At 42.8% G+C, this 21,938-nt stretch overlaps 1 protein-coding gene across 3 annotated transcripts in view; it reads left to right on the top strand.

The window, feature by feature from the left end:
• Window positions 1–21,938, top strand: part of TGFBR2 (transforming growth factor beta receptor 2) — a 122,728-nt gene that overhangs the window by 42,138 nt on the left and 58,652 nt on the right. The window contains exon 1 of one of the 3 annotated variants that reach the window (XM_053263168.1): window positions 6,431–6,857. The exons of the other annotated variants lie outside the window; for them this stretch is intronic. Coding sequence (XP_053119143.1) covers window positions 6,782–6,857 — 76 coding nt within the window. The 5' untranslated portion in view covers window positions 6,431–6,781. Of the gene's footprint in view, window positions 1–6,430; window positions 6,858–21,938 lie in introns of those variants that run through there. 3 annotated transcript variants of the gene reach the window in all.

Here is a 21,938-nt window from a genome sequence, read left to right as displayed (position 1 = left end):
TTTGCTGCTTTCTCACCAAACTGGTTTGGGTCTGCTATTTGGGGATTGAACTGCTGTTCTTCCCTACAATATCCACTGTTATTCAAACCTCCATGAATTTAGTATGACTTTCTCTCTTATTGTGGGCCCTAGTGCGACACCAGGTTGTTCCATACACATCTCTCAGTTGAAAATTGTCCAGGAGAGGATTTACTTTACAGAATAGTCACAGCTGGGATTCAGCTGGCTATATATGTAAGAGGTTTCTAGGGGGATAGAGGTGATTTGGGAATTTGAGTAAACTGGATTGATGATGCTGTGAATCAGATCTAGAACTGTCTCTGAATGTTTGATTGCTTCTATGCCTCTGCAATACCTACCTGTTGGGTTCTTAAATTGTTATAGTGCCTGTACAGAACAGAGCTGAAGCACTGCTTGCTGGGAGCTGTGGTCTGAAATACGAACTAAGAAGGAGGCAATTTGGCCAAGGCCCTAGAATAGGTTACTGAGTGATACTGTAGCAGTTGTGCATGTTTTTGTATTAAAACATAAATGCTGTTTCATCTTAACTTAAAAAGTAAATATATAAAACTGTGTGTCTCAGTTCTTTGACACAGCTCTGGCTGCTTGATACAACTGATTGACACAAGACTACCTTGCCCGTACATTATTGCTTTGTACATTATTCTATAGCCACCATAAGAGGTTATTCACGTGCACATGCAAAACTGGGCGAAGGGAGCCCAGCCCAATTTTGCATGCATGTGTGAACCACAGTGGCCTCCCCTCAAAACGGGGCTAGGAGACCAAGAGCTCTCCCAACCCCATCTTGCTGCTTGTGTGTCAGTTGCAGCCCAGATACATTTGAAAATGTGATAGATACATGTTCATTATTTCATGTTTTTAAAATTTATATTTGCCTTTTTGATGATCAGGGTTGCTCTTACTCTTCCTATAGGCCAGGTTTCAGTGCATAATATTACAAGGGCTCAGAAACCAGAGAGGAAAAAAGAAGGCCTAATGAACTGATTTTCAAATTACATGAAAGCCCATTTCATTATTTTTGTACATAAGCCTCAGTTTTCCATATGTGGAACAATCATTTTCTAAATATGTATCCCAGTAAGGTTGCCAGATTAATATGGGACTAGGCTCTTAGACTCACCAAATTCTATTTTTAAAAAAATATCTCTATGTTGAACCACATTATTTTTCAATAACTCAATGAATGAATCTGAGAATAAGAGAAAAATGTATGCATACAAATTATCCCTAGAGTCTCATAAATATTCAAGAGATTTTGAGTACCATCCATCTTTTTATAATTCTACCGACTTTATACATTATGCATCTTTACCTGGCATATATGAAGAGTACAAAGTAGAACAGTTATCATTCCTGCCATCAATTTTTCACGATAAAGGGGGAGGAGGAAGAGGAGAAACAACAACAAACAACAGTAAACAATTAATGTGAAGTTTATATAACCCCTATGCTTTTCAATTGAAGAGGAGATCTAACCCCCTTTTATTAACTAAGTAATTTTCAAATTAATTGAGCTGCTTCTTTTATCTCATGATGAATTTTCCATTGATGCCCTAAGTTCTGAACAAGCGATTTCAAAAGATGCCAAGGGCAGATTTGAACATGGAGAAATTACACGTGAATTCAGTCCTTCCTAGTTTGTACTATTTCAGATTGCAGGTGAATTCTTAATTTTTAAGAATTTTAAAATTTTAAGGGATTTTATTTTGTTTTTTAATTAAACATGAACTGTTCAGCTGTTTTCCCATTCAGGTGTGCAGATCGCCTATGCAGGAATTCAAGAGTTCCCCTCCTCATTTTATTGTAACCATCACACCCCCACAACACACAAGTGTTTTTATAATACAGTGGTTTATGAAGAATAAACTGGACTTCAGAAACAGTTTTCTTCTAAAACTGTAACTGGATAAAGAGGCACCATTTAAACTGGTTCTTTTATATTTAGCAGTAAAATAACTATTCCTATTCAGCCCAACAGAGTGTCTCTTCAGTGGCTGCCGCCGGTGTCACCTGTAATTTTGTTTTGTTTTAGATTGTTAGCCCTTTTAGGACAGGGAAGCATTTGCTATTGCCATTTTATTTATGTATTACTTATTATTCTGTGTAAACCACTTTGCAAACTAGTACCGGTAGTAGTATTATCTTTTGGTAGATAAATCACTTTTTAGACAGACTTTGTAATGTATTTAGTACAGTCTGATAGATTTAAAAATTTTTAATTGTTTTTTAAAAATCAATTTATTGTATGCTATCTAGAGTTTTATCTGTTTTTACCAAAGTATTTCTTGTTGTGACCTGGCCTGAGCAGTATTGAACTGGGAGGGCAGAATATAAATATTTTAAATAAATAAAATAGAGAACATTTCTTGGGGGGAAACATATATAAATATTTTAATAATAATATAATGATGATGATAAAACACTGATTGCCTCTATGTGAAGGATGATTTCACTTAATAGATGTTCTAGTTTAATTATATCTAGGAAACCAGATTAATACAGTGTGTGCTACTGACAATTTGAATTTAGACTTTTTCTAAAAATTTTCCAGCATTTAACCTTTTGTAAATGCCCTTGCTTGAGGCTGAACATTTTTTACAGGGATGAATGAATTCCTAGGAACAAGTCTGAACTAGTGGAAGTGATTATGCTTAAGGCAAAGAAAGTGATGTGTCAAAATTAATGGCTCTGTATTGTAGTATAATTTGATCATGAGTACCAATATTTATCATATACAAAGTCTACCTGTTTCACTTATATATTTATATCAATAAGAAAATGGAAAGGCTATGAACTACATTTTGTAGGGCCTATTGTATGTTGAATCACAAGTAAGTAGGCGCAGTAAAATTGGGAACTGAGTAAATTTAAGAGAAATATAGGACAAACAATAATTTACAACTAAGTTGTATATAGCTGGGAGGAATCAAGCTGAGATGAAGCTGCAATTCTAGGACAGTGTGTCATTGAAAGTACAGATTATACCACTATAAATGGCCAGTGAATCACTCCCTTACAGTGGGTTCTCAGCAGGAGTTTACTTTATTTTCCTTGGTATTTCCCCCCAATGGGTATAAATCCTTTTCTGTTGTGGTTGCCATCTGGCTAGAATTTTGTAGTCTAGGCCAGCTGCCAGACCTGTGATCCCGCAGAATTTCACCATATAGATAGTCCTGGCCTGTCTTAAACCCAGCAATAACATATATATAGAAACCATGTACATTTGAGTTCTTTTGCATGTTTTGCTCATACACTAATGGTCCTTTAACATGGCTCAATTGGAGAGATGCTGTGCTGGGGATGGATAGGGCCAGTTGCTCTCCCCCTGCTTTTAAAACGTGCCTCTTTGCTCAGTCAGCAGGGGACTGAGGAAGGAAAATGCTTGTAGAGCCAGTTCAGACAGAATGTAGACCTGGGGTGCATGTGTATGTCTCCAGATGGCAATAAAGTGTGCGATTTGAAAGTTTTGGTGCAAGTTCCAAGTGCAATCTAACTTACTTCATAGATGCACCTTCAGGCTTCCATGTTTTTTTCCTAGCATCTGTACACATGCTAAGCAGGGACCCCACAGAATGTTCACAGCTCCAGCTGCTGATCAGCTCTGGCATTCTGAGAAGAATCCCCCTTTTTTATTACTACTTTTCTAGTGACTGGGGAAAGGATGGGTTATTCTCAGAATGCAAATCTGCCTGGATGGTGGCACTATGAAAACTGGGCGAGGTCCCTGCTCAGCAGATATACAGCGGGTATACAGATCGCACTAGGAAGGTGTGCAGAAGCCAGCAGGAGTGTCTATACAGGGAGTAAGCTCTCTCTTAGAAGTTGCACCAAAGCTTTGCAGATTGTGCACTTTACTGCCATCTACAGTTGCGTAGTTTGCTTACACGTGGCTGGGGGACAAAGTGCAGCCCTCCCCATTTTTCCAAGGTATGCACAAAGCATGGTGCACCCCAAGCCACACCCCTGTTCCTGATGTCAGATGCAAGGGGCGTGGCAATTAACTGCTATTCCACTATCCCACCATCACCACTCCAGAGTTCTCTTCCTGGGCAGTTCCTAGCCACACTGTTAGGGATGTGCATGAACCTGTTTGGAGGCCATTTTACGGGCCTCTGAACAGATTCAGACAATGGGGGGGGTCTCACTTTAAGGGCAGGGGAGAGTGCACTTCCCCCTCCCTCCACTTCCCCCACCGGTATTTTACAGGTCGGCAGCATACTTCCTTGCCACCATGTTTGTTCTTCAGCTGGAAGTGGCCAGAAGTAGCTGGCGCACGTGCATCGTATGCTGCCGCCCTGTAGGACCTGTTAAATACCGGGCTCCGGTAGGAGAAATGCAGAGGGAAGGATAAGTGCACTCTCCCCTGCCCTTAAAGTGAGACACACACCCCCGCCACACCACTGAGCCACCCACGCCTGGTTTCATGCACATCCCTACCCACCCCTTTTGCATTGATCCCTTGCTGCAGCCCTTTGCATCTCCCGGCGATGCTGATCCAGGCAAGAGGGGAAAACCAAGTCTCTTTTCCGGTGGGGGGATAGGGGAACGGGACTCTTCTATTACACAGCCTTCCAGGCTGCTCTAGGACTCGCCTCTCACTCCCTTTAACTATCCACTTGCCTTGTCCCTGCCAAAGCAGCTCAGTGCAAACTTTGAGGCTTTTGCTGCAGAGGAGGAGGAGCCAGGCATGGGCAGAGCTCCCACCATTTCCCTACTGCTTGTTCTTCTCCTCGGGCATCCCCACTTGCTGCCTTTGTTCCCAAGGGGCTGGCCTTTGGTGGGAGTTCTGCATCCCTATCCAGGGAGAGCCTTGTGGGGGCCCTCTGACTATCTGGGCTGCGGGACAATCGTCCCCCTTGTCCAATAGCCACTACACCCCTGGCCCACTTGGTGGGACACAGGAATGAGTTTCCAGAGCTTAAGAACACCACATAAAATATAAAACATACTGGTGATAATATACATATAACTTTCCATACATACTCACGATCTGTCTCCCACCTGGAGCTGGTACACACACATTAATCACCTGATGACCATAATATAAAATTACATGTGTGTGAATGAGCCATTTAACATCATGAATAGAATTTCCCTGTCTACTTAGAATGCAATGCCTTTTAGTTGAGACATTTCACTGACAACCTTCAAGTATACAATAAACAAGCACAGAAAAACCTAACAGTATATACAGTAGGTGTGAGCAAACCCAAAAGAGTGAATAGATAGTGTGGTCACAAAGGTGCATCCAGGCTTGTAGATATGTATAGGCTCCGTCATCACAAGGTATATTGTGCATTTATTTATTAATACAATATTCTCCCTTGCTTCCATGAAATTCAAGGTGGCCTATGCAGGGTTTCTAGGTGGTCTGCCATCTAGGCACTTGGGATACCTGCTTTCCTTCAGTAAGGTTGCTCCATCATGTTATTTAGAAAAGAAAAAGTAAACTGCTAGATGAGGCCAAAGGTCCACCTGGCTCAGCATTCTGTTTCTTACAGTGGCCAACCAGATGCTCAGCTTGAGGACGTGTGATGGAGGAGGAGGGAGCTTGCCAGTCCATGGGTGCAAACCTATGCACATTCTTACCTGTATTTAGCAGAATTCAAGATGAGGCCCTCCCCTCATTATTTAATGTTAAATATGTGAGCAGGTTCATCTTGAATTCAAGTCAACTTTCTTTGGGGTAAATACAGGTATAACGTGTATTTAATCTCTATTTTTAAGGGATTGTCTTAAATTCAGAGTCACCTTCGATTTGGGTAAATACGGATAAACATGCATAGGTTCTTTGGCCTCCAGCTGTTTTTGGACTACAATTCCCATCATCCCTGATCGGCCACTATGAGATAGCTGTATGTGGGGTTGTGAACTCTGACTGAAACTATTGCGGGAGATCCCCACCCCCCAATATTTTTTGCACAACATCAAGCTCCTAACACCTTCAGACTGTTTTCAGTAGTCACGTAGAGACCGATTTCGAGTCCGGGAGACTCCTAGGCCAACCCTGGGGGGCTGGCAACCTAGATGGCTGGCAACCCTAGATGGCTGGCTTCCTCTGCAGCAGTCCACCGCATATCATTATGTTAGGCTGCCTCCTGTAGTGACAAACGACCCTCCAGTTACCATTACAAATGCGGGAAATGCAAAAAACAAGGATGTTAAAAACAACACCACACCACACTATAACGAATGTCTGTGTGTGTGTGTGAGCTGCCGGGAGAGTGAAAAAGATGCCCTCAGAGAAACCGAGCTGTGTGGCAAATTGAATGTCCAGCGAGCGCTCCCCGTGTTTCGCAGTGGGCGAAGAAGGACGCGAGCCTAGGCGAGGGAGGTTGGCTTAAGGCCCGTGATTGACACGGAGCCGGGTGAGAGGAGGTTTCATGTCGAAGCCCGGGAAGAGGAGGAGAAGGAGGAGGAGGGCGGCGGCGACGGCAGCAGCAGCGGCCCAGAGAAGGAACTACTGTAAGAGTTAAGCAAGTCCTGCCCAGCTGTTTGCGAACTTTTAAGATTTCCTGTTTCCCCTGCAGGCAGGGCTGAAGCGAAGGGGAGTGAGTCACACGCACTCCCAGGACTCGCAGTCGAGCTGCAGCTGCTCTGGCTGCCTCCGCCGGGGCCTCTCCCTCTGTCCCCACACCACAGTCACTTTGCCGCCCCCTCCCTTGAATCCTGCCCGCCTCCCTTCGCCACCGCAGAGGAGCTTTGGCTCCCCTCCATGAGCTGCTGTCGCCTCTGAGCTGCAGCGACCGGATTTACAATGAGCTCGATCCCCAAGCACGTTTTGGTGTGGACGCTCCTGAACAGCATCGCTCACCCGCTGGTTCGGGGTACAGGTAAGCCTCGCCTTTGATGCCCTCCTCCGTGGGGCGCGCGTGCTTCTCTAGGGCCTCCCCTCGCTGTTCTTTTCCCCTCGAAAGTTGCCCTGCCTGGAGACGGCACTTGTAAATACCACTCCAGAGATGCAGCAGCGGAAGCTCCAGAGGGTGCAAAGTTGTTTTATTTGCTTCCCCTTACGTGGGCAAAGAGCCTCATAACTTCTTAGGGAATTATCCTCATAGTTTTGAGGGTGGGGGTGGTGAATTGTTCTGAATCCTCCTGAAGAACAGCATGTTCTGTGCCAAAAACCTGTGCCTCTGGGATGGCTTTGATACTGCACCCCAGGAAGGTGTCGCTCAGAAGTTTTAATCCTGGCCTGAGGTTATCTGTTAGGCTGCAGTCTCCACACCTGGCCTAGGATGAGCTACTGTTTGGAGCTCAGTGGATTGTGTGCATAGCATCACAGCATTTTGCAGGCGGATGGTAGTTTGGGGTACAGTACCATAGGGTAAAGGATCCCATGTGCCAAATGGTTAGATCGTGTGCTAGATCATGTGCTAATGGTTTCTGAGTCACAATGCATCCGTTTCCTTAATTTTGTAAATGTGACTGCAACCCTAAACCTAAGAACTCTTCCCTTGCAAACCACAGGCTGCATTGCCTGTCGTTAGCATGTTTTTTAAAATTATGGCATGTTAAACTTGCTACTTTAATAGGGACAAACATAGTTGAAGGGCAAGCAGGCAGCACAAACATGAGATGATAGGGCAAGGGTTATCAAAAACAGTATGGTGGCAAGTTCATTTTAAAAACTGTGATAACTAAGCACACTTAGAGGGACGTGCACTTCTGTGGAAATCAGTAGACCAGGATTTATGTTTGGGCTGTCTCATGACTGTGCGCATGGGTTCTTTGTTTTGTCTGTTTGTGGAACTTTGAATACATTTAATACATTTCTGGGCAGATTGTTTCAAAGGAAAGAATGATGTGTAAAGCCTTTTTAGTGCATAAAAGAGGTACTGACTGTGGGCACCAGCACTTTGAACTAATGATATGATGACAGTATTTAAGCTGCTAAAAAGTTAACTCATTGCTTAACTGTTTTCATTGCATTATGTGAGTGGCAGGAGAGAGTTGTAACTGTTTGTAGCGCATTCCTTGTTCTTAATTACTTTTTCACTTTTTCAGATAGTTCAGGGCAAAACACTTTAGGTACAATTTCAAACATGGAGCACTAGGAATCTCACTCTTTAGCCTGAGACTATAGCAACTGCCCCAAGTGGTCTCATGTTCTTAAAATAATGCTGTCCTTTCTCCCTCTTATGCCTGGAATTCCTTCCCACAACACCTATGTGTGTTATCTCTCCCTCTCTTCAGATTCCTCCTCGAAACCTGCTTGAAACCTAGGAACATGTAACAGCATTTGAGCTTTTTAATTTCCCCTTTACCCTAGCCATTCTCCATTACCTTTACCTTGCCATTCTCCCTCTCCCTCCAAAACAGAAATTCAGATTGTAAGCTCTGTGCTGCAGAAACCTAGTCATTTTCACAGAGTAATCTCTCATGTACTTCGATAGTGCTAAATGAAGAACATTGCCCACCTGCAGATTTAGTAAAATTTTCTTGTATAAAATTACTTTCTCGTATAAGTAACATAACCTCTACTTGCTTTTGTAATTGTGAATAAATTGTCAACACAAAGCTACAACAGATACTTTTGATGAAGAAACCTGTATGAGTTATGCAACTTAAAATTCATTGATTGGGGACTTTAAAAACAAAACAAAACTTGCTTTATAGCTGAACAGTAGAAAATGAATTTGGCCTAGATCACAGCCATGCTGTATTTGTATCATTTTATGTTTTGATCCTGCAAATGTTTACATAATTGAATGATAGGTCAAAATGTCAGTGGGACTATGTGTTCAATATGGCAGTAGTATTTTCTTTTGTGCATAGAACTGTTTGGGTCCCAGACTGTGTGTTTGAGAGCTGGCACAGTCATTAAGCATGGTGACTGTATTATAATGAACCTACTTGACTTTCTCTCTTGGTTTTATCTACAGTGTCATCTTAGATGTGGCATCTAACAACTTTCAATTGACTTGAATAAGTGAAAAGTTTACTTAATACATACTTACTTTTCTCCCTTCTCTTTCTCCACCCTCCTTCACTTAACTCCTGTTTTATTTATTTGTATCTCTTTGAAAGCTTAAAGTAAATGATAGCTACAAAAATAAGACATTTTTTAAAATATATGTAGTAGACAAAAATGAGAAAACAACCATTATTTTAGCTATTTGGCAAAGTCATGGGTGCATCTTGTAACTGCACTGCAAAAATGTTTGAAAGCCATTCATCATGACTACATTATGATTTCCTTCTTTTTAAAATACATGTTTAACTGCAAATGTGTAGCTTGTAACTGACATGACAGATCTTTTGAAAAGATACAGGGACTCCCCGACTTATGAATGCAGCTCCACAGTACAGGAATCCTGGCATACGAACACCAGCTCGCACATACAAATGGAAACGGGATAACAGCATGGCATACACCCCTGTTAACTGAGCAAAGAGGCACCTTTTAAAAGTAGTGATTCTCTTTATTTAGCAGGGGGAGAACAACTGGCCCTTTCTAACCCCAGCACAACATCCCTCCAGTGGCTGTTGTTGGTGCCTTATGTTTCTTAGACTTTGAGCCCTTTGGGGACATGCAGCCATTTAATTAATTTATTATTTTTCTGTATGCAAAGCACTTTGGGAACTTTGGTTGAAAAGCGGTATATAAATACTCATTGTATTCATATTTGTATTCATAGCCTTGGCTGTTCCTTCTTAAAGGGACTGCCTCCTGTGCAGTGTTCTCTCTATTTTTTTTCTATCTATGTGCAGAATAAGTTTTGTTCTGAGCAGCAGCATCAAAGCAGTGTGTGTGCATGTGCATTCAGAGTGGGGCCTTCCTCATTCAACCTGAGTGGGATCTAAAATTAACTGAGCAGACATTTTTTTAAAAAGTGTGAGCGCATGCGCGCGCCTTAGAGGGAGCACTGCTCCTCCTGTTACAGTCCTGAATGCCCCTTTATCGGCAGCTGCTGTCACCTCATTTCAAAGACAATGCACTTGGCTAAACTGCTGCTCAGTACAGTCCATCCCTTCCCCAATAGCCAGCAGTTTGCTCTCCAAAAACAGTTGAGTTGTGCATACCCATCCAAACGACCAGTCAGTCATGCCCCACTTCATTGCTGCCCAGACCCCAAGCCCTCTCTTCAGAGCAGTGGGCTGCTTTTTGGCTGCCAGTGCCTCCTCCGCTTTGCACACCCTTTTCCTTTTCTTGCAGCCGCATGCACTTCAGAGAGTTGAAATAGCTCTGTGAATACTTCAGCAGCAACACCCCCAAGCCAAAGTTTCTGAAAGTCACCTCTCTTCAGAACAGTGGGCTGCATTTGGGTTGCTGCCGCCTCCTCCACTTGGTGCGCCCTTTTCCTATTCTTGCTGCCGCCTAGGGGTGTCAGCAGCAGCATGTGGAAAGGAAGTCCTTTCGGCACATGGAGGCGGAGGCTGCAGCAGTGACTGGAAATCAGCCCATTGTGCTGGTGTGTAGCGGAGTTCAGAGAGTTTGGCTTGGGACTCCCCACAAAATGCCCAGGTCCCCTTCAGAATCTCCAGAAAAGTCTCCATCTACCTACTGTACTCTTTCCCCTCAAATTAACCGCCCATACCAGCATACAAAGAAAGTTTTTTTAAGTGTTTCTTAATCAATTTTTTTATTTTCCTGTTTTCTTTAATTGATTATATTGCAACAGTTTTGTTTTCTACTATTTTTCATTGCAAAAGTATAGTTTTCCAGCTACATCATGGTTTAAATCAGCTTCTGTGGGCTCTCCTGGGAACCTAACCACCATTTCTAACATTGTTTCTATGGGAAAATGTGTTATGAGTTCCAAAAACCTGACTTACAAATGCACTTTTGGAACACGACCCATTTGTAAGTTGGGGACTTCCAGTATTTTGTTCAATGAATCATCTGAAATACAAATCCATCTATTTGGGATGTTAATTGGACTGTGTCCCAGGAGAGTAAATTGACTGGGTTAATAATTTTGGGGATAGATTTTGGAAACTTGTCAAATTCCAGTGTTGCTACTTTTTAAGAGAGTGGATACAAGAGCTATATATCTTTTAGTCAAAAAACCTGCCAGTGTGAGACCAGAGTTAAAGCTATCTCATTTTGGCTCAAGCTCCACAAAGCTGGGAACCTGGAAGCTAAGGCTGATGCCTTAACAAAAGTGCCATATGATCAGTAATGATGTGCAGTGTCATCAATTGTGCTTGCTTACAACTTGCCCTCCAGCTCCATGCACCCACACTTCTTGGACTTTGAAGCCGACTGAAAATGGGGAGGATGGAGTGCCTGGCTGCAGCAATGATGCACGATGGTGTCCATGTGAGTGCATCAAAGGCAGGTTGTAAGCAAGCAGAATTGGTGACATTGCACAACATCATTACTGATCATGTGGCATATCTGTTAAGGCATCAGCCTCCAATTTCCAGCTTTGTGGAACTTGAGCCAAAATGAAATTTTAACTCTGGCCTTTAACCAGCATGACTTTTAAAATTAGTTGTGTGTGCTGGAGATGGCAATGGTAAACCCCTCCTGTATTCTACCAAAGAAAACCACATGGCCCTATGGTCACCAGAAGTCGACACTGACTCGATGGAACACTTTATGCTCCTATCAGGCCTTTAGGGGTGTGCAGATCCTTCTGCCTGTAGGATTTAGCAAGCTGTTTGAAGTGTCCTGTCTGAAAAAGGCCTTGTCCGGCCTAGCCCTGGGCAAGGCCTCTGGGCCTATAATAACCAACCAACTGTTTACAAACACTTTGTGAGTATGTATCACTGTAATGGCTCCTTTATTATGTGGACAGGACGCCTCAGACAGCTTGCTCAATCCTACAGGCAGAGAACTACTACACAAGTCCTCTAGAAGCTTGAAAGGCATACACAGCATTAGTGATATGGAAACTGTGGGATAAGTTGAGCTTTGTAAATAGGTAGTAAGTCGGCTAAATTTTGCTGAGGTTACCTTAGGGTTTTAAAAAAATGAAATAGTTGTAATTAAAGTGGCCCACTCCATGGAAGTCATTGGGACATTCTTATTGCAGACGTCAAGTGCAGTTTTCCTGTAGGGATGTGCATGGAACCGGTCCAGAGGCCCTTTATGGGCCTCCAAACCAGTTTGAAGCACCTGTGGTTCCACCTGTCCGACACTGGCAGGGTGGCTGTTTAATGTCAGGGGAGGGTGCACTTACCCCTCCCACCGCTTTTCCCCTGCCAGCGCTCTGTTAATTTGCCCAAATCCATGGGGCGGCAGTGTACCTCCCTGCTACCCCTTCCCTGTTGTTGGCCAGTAAAGCGGAAGTATAGTCTGCGTGTGCGCCCACTGTTGTGCGTGTGCACCCGCCATACACATAACATGTCGTGTGTGCATGTCACGCACATGACATGCGTGTTTGAACATGCAATGTGTGTGATGGGCGCAAGTGCAGACTATACTTCTGCTTTTCCAGCCAACAACAGGGGAAGGGGCGGCAGGAAGGTACGCTGCCACCCCATGGATTTTGACAAATTAACGGAGCGCCGGTGGGGGGAAAGTGGTGGGAGGGGTAAGTGCACCCTCCCCCACCCTTAAAGAGCCACACACACCCCAGTGTCGGACCGCAGCTCTGCGGTTCCATGCACACCACTATTTTCCTGTCAAAATTTTGTTATTGGGGGATGGACAGCAAGGACAGTGTCAACTGAGATAATTCTGGAGACGTGTGAGGGAGTTACTCTCGACCTGACAGATAAGAGAGGGTAGGAAAGGGAGAAGGAAAGGATGCACCAATCCTGGGCAGACGTAGTCAGAAGTAAGCCCCCATATTGCTCCCCCATTGCTCTAACTCCCCACCTGGCTTTCCCCAACTATCCATTCTGTGTCTCCCCTCCCCCTCTTCCCTGAGAGTTCACCTTCCATCACTAATGGAACAAGCGTTGGGCTTGCAATAGAATCCACTAGCTAGCTCCCACTGCTTATGTCAGAGGATTGGCAAAATGTGTCAGCTTTCTGGCTTCATTATCAAAATAGTCATGCTCTGTATAACTTTGCCAGGGGTTTATACCCCACAGGCTTTAATGGGGCAGAAAACCTTAATAACTTTTGAATTGCTGGTCAAAACCATTTCATCAAAATTTAAAAGAAATATATATCACTAGCCGACCCACACAGAGCATCTGTGCGCTATTTGGGGCCGGCTCTTCTCCCCTCCCTCCTGCCCCACTCTGTTTCCCATTCACTCACCCCCTTCCAGTCTCTCCGCTGCTTCCTGGGCTTTGCCACCGCCGCCACCTCTCCCTTACCCTGAATGGCCTGGTGCCACCTCCTGCCCCTGGTGGACAGGCTGGACTTTGCTGCCACTGCCACTTCCCCCTTACCCAGGATGGCCATCCTGCCATCCTTCCGACGCTTCTGCCCCCCCCCCCCCCGCGGACAGGCCGGGCTTTGTCTCCTCCTCCTCCCCCTCCCCAGGACAGCTTGTCCAGGCCAAAACAGGCTTTCCCGCCACCACCGGCCAGCCGAGGCTGCCTCCTCAGGCAGTTTTGCGGCCCTCCGCTGCCAATCCCCCCCCAACTCTCACCCAATGCGTGGAACTTTCGTGAGAGTTCCGTCCCCAAATCCAGGAGGACACGCATGCCGGCTAAGAGAATGAAATATATAGAAGTGTCAATTTTCAGCACTTTTTAACCTGCTGTAGCTCTGACATTTTTAAAAATCAGCTGTCCTTGAATTTAGGCACATTTGTAGACCACACACACCATGTTTCATGTTACTAGCTCAACAGTTGTCATATTTAGAAGGATTAGAATTTTGAGGTTTATAATGGTAGAACCTTTTTCATCCTATTCGCCTTAAGGGGCACTCCCATGCCACCTATGACATATGAAAAACAGCATATTGCTTTTATAAGTTTCCAGATCTATGTGGATATCCTTCAGTTTTGCTTGCATTTAATAATCTTTATAGATTTTGAGGGGTAATCCAGCCTAAACAATTTTTGTAGACTGTTTAAATATGTATTTAAACAAGAATCTTTTGTTTCGTAGTATCTGTTGTGTCCTTCCATATTTTCATAGTGGGATTGTATCCATTCAGGAACCATCATGTTTTAGTACATGTTGTTGTTTCTGCTACATAATGGAAACAGAACTTGCAGTATCTTGTATTAGATAATTAAAGTTATGGACAAAAATACTGTATTGCTATATAGGCTTGAATTCCAACCATTTTATAGCCCTCCTGAATCTAACCTTTTAGCCTTCTACAAGTTTAAAAATCAATTTGTCCAATTAATTACACATCACATGTATTGTAAAATTTCAAGGAACTCCATGGCATTGATATGGCCAAGAAAAGAATAGCTATTGTCTTATTTTCTTCTTCTTTGAATGTTGTTGTTGTTAATAATAATTTGATTTCTATACTGCCCTTCCAAAAATGGCTGAGGGTGGTTTACACAGAGAAATAATAAATACATAAGATGGATGGATAAATAATTGCTTTATTATTATTTTGTGTAGATTCAAATCATGCCAGCTCTTGATAACATACTTTATGTCTTAAAGTTTGAACCACATTTTGCCTTGACTGATTTGGAGGAGGGGGTGAAGTGGGATTCTTTTTGAGGGTAAAACAGCTGGTGGTGCGGGTATTCCCCCTGATTTTCATCCCTAGGTAACCTCAGTTGGAGGAGATGAAAACAAACCACACTGTTAACGGAATATTACTGGCAGCATGTCACTCTCTGTAATAATGAACTTGTGTGATGATGAAGGGGTGGGAGAAGTCTTATGATTGAGATGTTATGATGATTACTGTATCCAGCAGAGTAGGTTGAAGCTTCAAAGGAAAGCATGTACTGTGTAGTTTTAATGAAAAAAGAAAATGGCTTTGAAAGGGGAAATTGAAAATATTGTTTGTCCTGACTTCATGTGATTTTGCACAAAGAAATGTGTGGCATTTGGGGGATTTAAGAACTTTCATTTCTGTAGGTATTTTCTGAATATGCAGGATTGGGAATCTGTCTAGAGCTCTGCTGAATGTGGAAAAGAGAGAAAGAGAAGTTTGCAGCTGGAATAGGCAGAAAGTGAGACAGATGAAAGCCACAGACCTGAGAGTTTGTTGAAACTGGGAATTCAGTATGAGGGGGAGACAGCCTAAGTTGCTTGCTTGAGGATTTGCTGCCTGGGACTTTTACATACAACAGGTTTTACCACAATTTTATAGGGAGGCTTTACTGCGAACTCAAAGTTGTCTCCCCAAAATGACACACATAGTGGATTTTTTTACCCTGGATATAAATTGGGCTATACTCTAAGGTGCAGTGAAAAACCTAAATTATGTGTGAACTGCTCCCCGATAACTTGCAGGGATTTGGGGGTAAATATGGCCGATATGTGAATGCACCCCCTCCATTCCAGAGGAGATGTGAGTTAAAGGGCTTCAAAAGCCCCATGTGAAAAACTTCTTGCAGAGGAAATACCAGTTTGTTCCCACTTCTTCTCTGCTTCTGTATCTTAGAACAGAATTTACCAAGACACTTTCACCCAAAAGAAACTAAAGTTGGTAGTGCTGCTCAAGGAACCTCTTACTGCTCTGAAAAAGTATGGAGTGATAATTTATAAATGCCAAAATTCAGCTGTGGTGTGGATATGTGTTATGGTATGAAGGTAGTTCTCACAGTAGCTAAATGTCTCTGAGATATGAGAAGGTATCCTTGACTCTTCCAGCTTGCATGTGTCAAATCTTATGATTACAGTAACAGAAGTTGTCAGAGTGTCTCCAGTTTAGACTGTGGCGAGTTTCCCACTGTAAGGGAGTCTGAGAAAGCATTCTGGGAGTCTGCTTTAGTTTTGCTGATTGCAAAATGGGAGGGTGGGAGGCCAAGCTTCCTCAAGTTTCCTGTCTCTCACTCACAGGTTATGATGAGCAGGGGTAACTTTATTTATAATTCTCATTTGTGGTAGGAGGAATTGTAAACAGAGTGTATTAAACCTGTATGAGACAGAATATTACTCTAACAATGGTAAAGATTGTCAGCTTGTCTTGGTTAACATCTCCATAACTTCAGAGTACAAGACTACCTTTTATGATGCTGGCAACAAAACAGAATGGATCATCTTGTGGGTCATGGTTTTGGAAAGTGTGTATTTGTGTGTGAGAGAGAGGGGAGGGGAGACTATCTATTAATGAGTTTAATTGACATTACCTATAGAAAAGATGTATAGAAAGTACTATTTCTGCTGCTGCTTTTCAAGTGGAAATATTTTTTTAAAGTGTACTAACCGTAACTTCTGTTAGCATGGAGACACCCCCAACCCACACGCCCCTACCATTCTGTCATCTCCTGAGAAATTCTGCTTTGTTTTGTTTGCGGGCTGTTGATTAAGCTGGCTCCAGTTTGTTTCTGTATTTTTAATCTGCTGCCGGTTTGCTTTTCTCTGCTAGTTTTTGTTGTGTTTTATATGTTTAATTTGGTGATTAAGCACCATGAATGGTTAAGATTAAACAAGAAAAAGTGTAATAAAAGTATTCTTATTGAATAAAAACACTAATGAACAAGAATCAGCCAGGGCTGATCAAAAACTAAATTTCTGGTTAGTCCAGGCCTTACCAAATTTTATTTCGATCTAGGAGCCAGCCCAAAAATTTAGGAGCCGGACAATAGCCACTTGACAGAATTACCAAACTTAGTGGCGGACCTTGTGAGAATGGGGCGGCGGGGCCGGGGGGGGAGTGTAAAAGGGCTTCTCTTCATCCTCTGTGAGCATAGGAAGCTGCCTTACAGTGAGTCAGACTATTGGTCTGTCTGGATCAGTATTGTCTACACTGACTGGCAGTGGCTCCCCAAGGTTTCAGGCAAGAGTCTTTCCTAGCCCTACCTGCAGATGCCAGGGATTGAACCTGGGACCTTCTGCACAGGGTGGATTTGATTTAAATCAATCATGATTTAAATCACTAGCAGGGTGGATAAAAATAAAAAAAATCCGATTTAAATCAAAAAAATCCGATTTAAATCAAAAAAATCCGATTTAAATCAAAAATCCGATTTAAATAAAAAAAACCCGATTTTTTTGATTTAAATTGGATTTTTTTTATTTTTATCCACCCTGCTAGTGATTTAAATCGTGATTTAAATCGTGATTTAAATCAGTTTGATTTAAATCAAATCCACCCTGCTTCTGCATGCAAAGCAAATGCTCTACAGTGGAGCAAAGGGCCCATCTCCTTTAGAAATAACTTTGAGCAGAACAGATTACTATACTTAGAACAGAAACAGAGCTGCCTGGGACAAACAAAGATTTTATTAAATAACGCTACCTCTGAATATCCTAGTCTAGGTGCACATAAATTTATAGGCACCATGGCTCCCTGGCACCGGAGATTTGTCAAAACCTGCCTTCCTCAAAGAATTATGTGAATGATCCATGAGTCTTTCAGCACCAGGCAACTATGAATAAGTACACTGACAGGGACATGTAAGTAGGGTCTGAAGGGAAGTGGATGGTCTCCCCTTACCCCTGTGCTCTATGTTAATCAGGCTCTATCCAGCCAATCTAATTGCTCACCACTATTTTAAAGAAACTGCTCAACAGCAATAGGCACTAAGGGCTTTTTTCATATAACTTTCATTACATGATTGTTTTAATATGCTGAATATTTCATTTGAATCAGGGTGGATTTGATTTAAATCAAACTGATTTAAATCATGATTTAAATCACTAGCAGGGTGGATAAAAATAAAAAAAATCCGATTTAAATCAAAAAAATCAGATTTAAATAAAAAAACCCGATTTAAATAAAAAAATCAGATTTTTTTATTTAAATTGGATTTTTTTGATTTAAATCGGATTTTTTTGATTTTTATCCACCCTGCTAGTGATTTAAATCAGTTTGATTTAAATCAAATCCACCCTGATTTGAATGCACCACCACTCCGAGATGACCCATCAGAGTGCTTTTAGTGAGGGTCTCTTGCTTAATAATGATCCGTTCACTTTAAAGGATGCTCAGTGATAGAACATCTGCTAGGGATGTGCACCTTCCTGTTCAGAAGCCCTTTTACAGGCCTTCAAACAGGTTCGAGCACTGGCAGTTCGAGGGGTTCCATGCGTGAGCTACTTCTGCCTACTTCTGGTCTGAAGAGCGGACAGGGCTGCAGGGAGGTATGCTGGCGCCCTGCTGGACTGGTTTTCGAGCTAGTAATGGCGGGAGGAAAGCAGAGGGAGGGGCAAGTGCACCCACCCCCGCCTTCAAACCTGCCCCCGCCGGTTCCGTGCACATCTCTAACATCTGCTTTGCATGAAGAAGGTCCCAAGTTCAATCCTTGGCATCTCCAAGTAGGGCTCCTGCCTGAAACCTTGGAGAGCTGCTGCCAGTCAGTGTGGACAATACTGAGCTAGATGCACTAGTGGTCTGATTTGGTGTAAGGCAGCAGCTTATGTTCATTTAAGAGTCAAATGATCTGTCCACCACATTAAAATGCTATGGTAAGATCACCTTGCAGTGACATTTCCATGTCAGAAAGTAATGTGAGAGTAGTAGGAGCATAGAATAGATCATTTCCAGACTTGAAACTCAGTTCGTTCTGTATCAGAGGCTTGAGTCTGTGCACCGTTGTTAGGGTTGTACTATGGCTGGTGGTTTGTGCTTGAGGAAAAGATGTTGAAATCTTGCACCTAGATTTTCTTCTTCTCAGGGGTTGCAGCAAACCTGTTCTGAATGTATGTTTTGAGTCCAGCATTGTGGAATAAACTGCAGCAGAGTAGAGTATTTCACAAGTAAATTATCTTTCAAATTGGCAAAAATGGGAAGCAGTTATTAAATGTTCCTACAGAGTGACTGAACTGGAGTGCCTCAATTTTGGTGACATTTTTAGGAGGGGAAAAGGGAAGAAACTCTGCCTGTGTGTGTGTATTCGTAGATCTATTTCCAAAAGACATGGTATTGCTTTCTGAAAACCAGTTCGCTTTAATTCTGGCACTCAATTTTTTTGGTGTATTTGTAAATTAAAATTTGGATGGTTTTGGAACTATTTAGACCTATATATGGTTATCAGGGTTGACAGTAACAACATTTTTAGGGCCGGCAGTAACAAAATACATTTATGCAGCACGTTCCTCAGTTTGAGAGTATGTGCAAAAAAACTGATTTCTTTAAAAATGCATAGAAGGAAAAGTATGATATGCTGTAATTAAGAGCAATTTTTTTTCAAGTTGTCTAGTCATTTAAATATGCCTTTGGTGGACAAAAACCGCTATATGTTTGCACTCTTGAGGCTGCTTTTAGGCAAATGTAGTTGCCAAGCCTAGTAATGTTGTCTTCTCGTGATAGAGCTATTCATTAGAATAGGGTAGCCAATTACACAAGGCAGAAAGTGAAACTTTATCCTTGCAATATTAACATGAGCTAGCAAAAAGTTAAAATTTGATTACTTCCCAACCACTCGAGTGGGTTTGTCACTTCTTCCGGAGTAGCAGCATATGTTTATGCTTTAAACATCTACAAATTATAATTGCCCATTTGCTTAGCTGGCAAAACTATCTTAAACCATGCCTTCACAACATATGGCTTAGAGCAGGCCTGCTCAACTTAGGCCACTCCCCAGCTGTTTTTGGGCTACAACTCCCATGATCCCCAACATCTGCAGGAAGACCGAAGTTGAGTAGCCCTGGCTTAGAGGTACACATCTGTACCATGTGTTTTGGACAATCAGGTGTGCTATAAACCACCTACTGGCAAAGGAGAAGGAATATAATCTCTGTGTATTACACAGAGTGTTGCATGTATGACTATCTGCTTGATGGGAAGAAGTTGTAGGTGTGTGCTCAGTGCAAGGAGTTACTAGCTCTCAGAACAAGTCTGTTCCCTTGAAGCCAAGGTGGCTGATTTGGAGAAGCTTGGAGAGGTACATGAATGAGGCCTTCAGGGATGTGATGGACTTGCCCCAGACTTTTATGGGCTGTTTTGGCCTGTTTTCGAGCCATGGTGGCCATTTTTCAGACTGTCGTGCATGCCCAGGTTCTTCAAAATGGTCACCGTGAACCGGGAGAGGTCCGGGAAGGCCTGAAAATGGGCCAGATGGGCCCAGAAAATACCAGAGGGAGACGGGCGCAAGGAGGGGCATGCTTCAGAGACACACATTCCCCGCAGCTGCAGCAGAACAACCTGGGCCCAGTGGTGAGTTAATTAAAATAAATAAAGTTTTGAACCCTGGATTGGCTCTGAGCCAGTCCGGGGGGTTGGCACAAGGTCAACCCAAATCCAGTCCAGCTCCAGGGCGAACCTTTGAGCTGGCCTGGTTTAATGGCAAACTAGTTCTACCTTGAGCCAGTTAACATATCCCTATTGTGACACACGTGTAGACTGGTGCAAAGGTTGTGGATGTCATGGGCATCTAGATAGGCTGTTAGGCAGTGCTATGGAGGAATCGGCTGTCGTGGTGTACATCAGCACCAATGATGTTGGGAAATGTAGTTGGGAGGTCCTGGAAGCAAAATCTAGGTAGCATACTGAAATCCAGGATCCTCAAGGTACTATTCTCAGAAATGCTACCTGTTCCACGTGCAGGGCCAGTGAGACAGGTAGACCTGAAGGGTCTCAAATGTGTGGATGAGACAGTAGTGCTGGGAGGAGGGGTTTAGATTTGTTAGGTACTGGAATATATTTTGGGACAAGACGAGCCTGTAAAAAAGTGATGGACTCCACTTGAAAGAAGATAGAACCAGACTGCTGGTGCTTAAAAAAAAAAAGTTGCAGAGTAGTTTTTAAAATGATAGCCGACAGGAGGGATAAACAGGAGCTGGGCAGTATCTAGTTTGGCAAATGTCATCTCTTAAGGTGTGAGGGTGTAAATGCTTCAGATAAACCAGAAGGGGACAGAGTAGAACCAGGTAAAGAGCAGACAGAAGGATGTGGTAGCTGATCGAAGAGATCCAATGGCCATAAGAAAGATAGCACACAACAGATAAGAGATTCAGCAAATAGGTGCTTATATGCCAGTGCCAGAAGCCTCTGAGCCAAGACAGGTGAGCTGGAGTTCTTGGCTGCTAATGAAAACATCAATATAGTGCGCGTAACAGGAACATGGTGGAACCAGTGGGACACTGTTATTCCTGGATATGAACTCTATATATAGAAAGGACAGAGAGGAGTGAATTGGAGATGGAGTATCATTGTATGTTAAAGAAGGGATAGAATCAAACAAGCTAGAAAACGTAGGATGACCAGAGTCCTCCACAGAAACTCTGTGGTTGACAATACAAGGCCAGAAAGGAAATGTGCTACTAGGAATGTGCTATCACCCTCCTGATGAAAACACTGACAGTTACTGAGAGTTGCAGAAGGAAATCAAGGAGGTGTCAAAGAGAGACAGAGCTGTAATAATGGGCGACTTCAATTACCCACACAGAGACTGGGTAAATTCACATTCAAATAATGACAGAGAGGCTAATTTTTTATATACGTCGCTGAATGACTGTGCCCTAGAACAGTTGGTCATGGAACCAACCAGAGAAAAGGCAGTCTTGGACTTAATCCTGAGTGGTACACAGGACCTGGTGCAAGATGTCAGTAAATCTTGCCGCACTAAGTTTTTGGAGTTCTTTGAGTGTATCAACAGGCGTGTGGATGATGGTAATCCAGTTGACATACTTGGACTTTCAAAAAGCTTTCAACAAAGTTCCTCATGAAAGGCTCTTGAGAAAACTAAGCAGTCATGGGAGAAGGAGACAGGTTCATGTGTGAATTGGCAACTGGTCAAAGATAGGAAACAGAGGGTAGAAATAAAAGGACAGTTTTCTAAATGGAGCGAAGTAAGAAGTGGGGTCCCCCAGAAATCTGTACTGGGTCCAGTGCATTTTTTAAAACTTTATTTATAAATGATCTAGAAGTTGGGATAATCAGTGAGGTGAATAAATGTGGTTCAGTGTGGGAAGGGGTCATTCTCAAAGGGTATGGAAAATAAAACTGCTAATATCATAATGCCCTTATACAAATT

This window comes from Hemicordylus capensis, chromosome 6, assembly GCF_027244095.1.
Source record: "Hemicordylus capensis ecotype Gifberg chromosome 6, rHemCap1.1.pri, whole genome shotgun sequence".
Lineage (NCBI taxonomy): Eukaryota > Metazoa > Chordata > Lepidosauria > Squamata > Cordylidae > Hemicordylus > Hemicordylus capensis.
The sequence above is the reverse complement of the archived record's forward strand: the minus strand, read 5'-3'. Positions and strand labels throughout refer to the sequence as shown.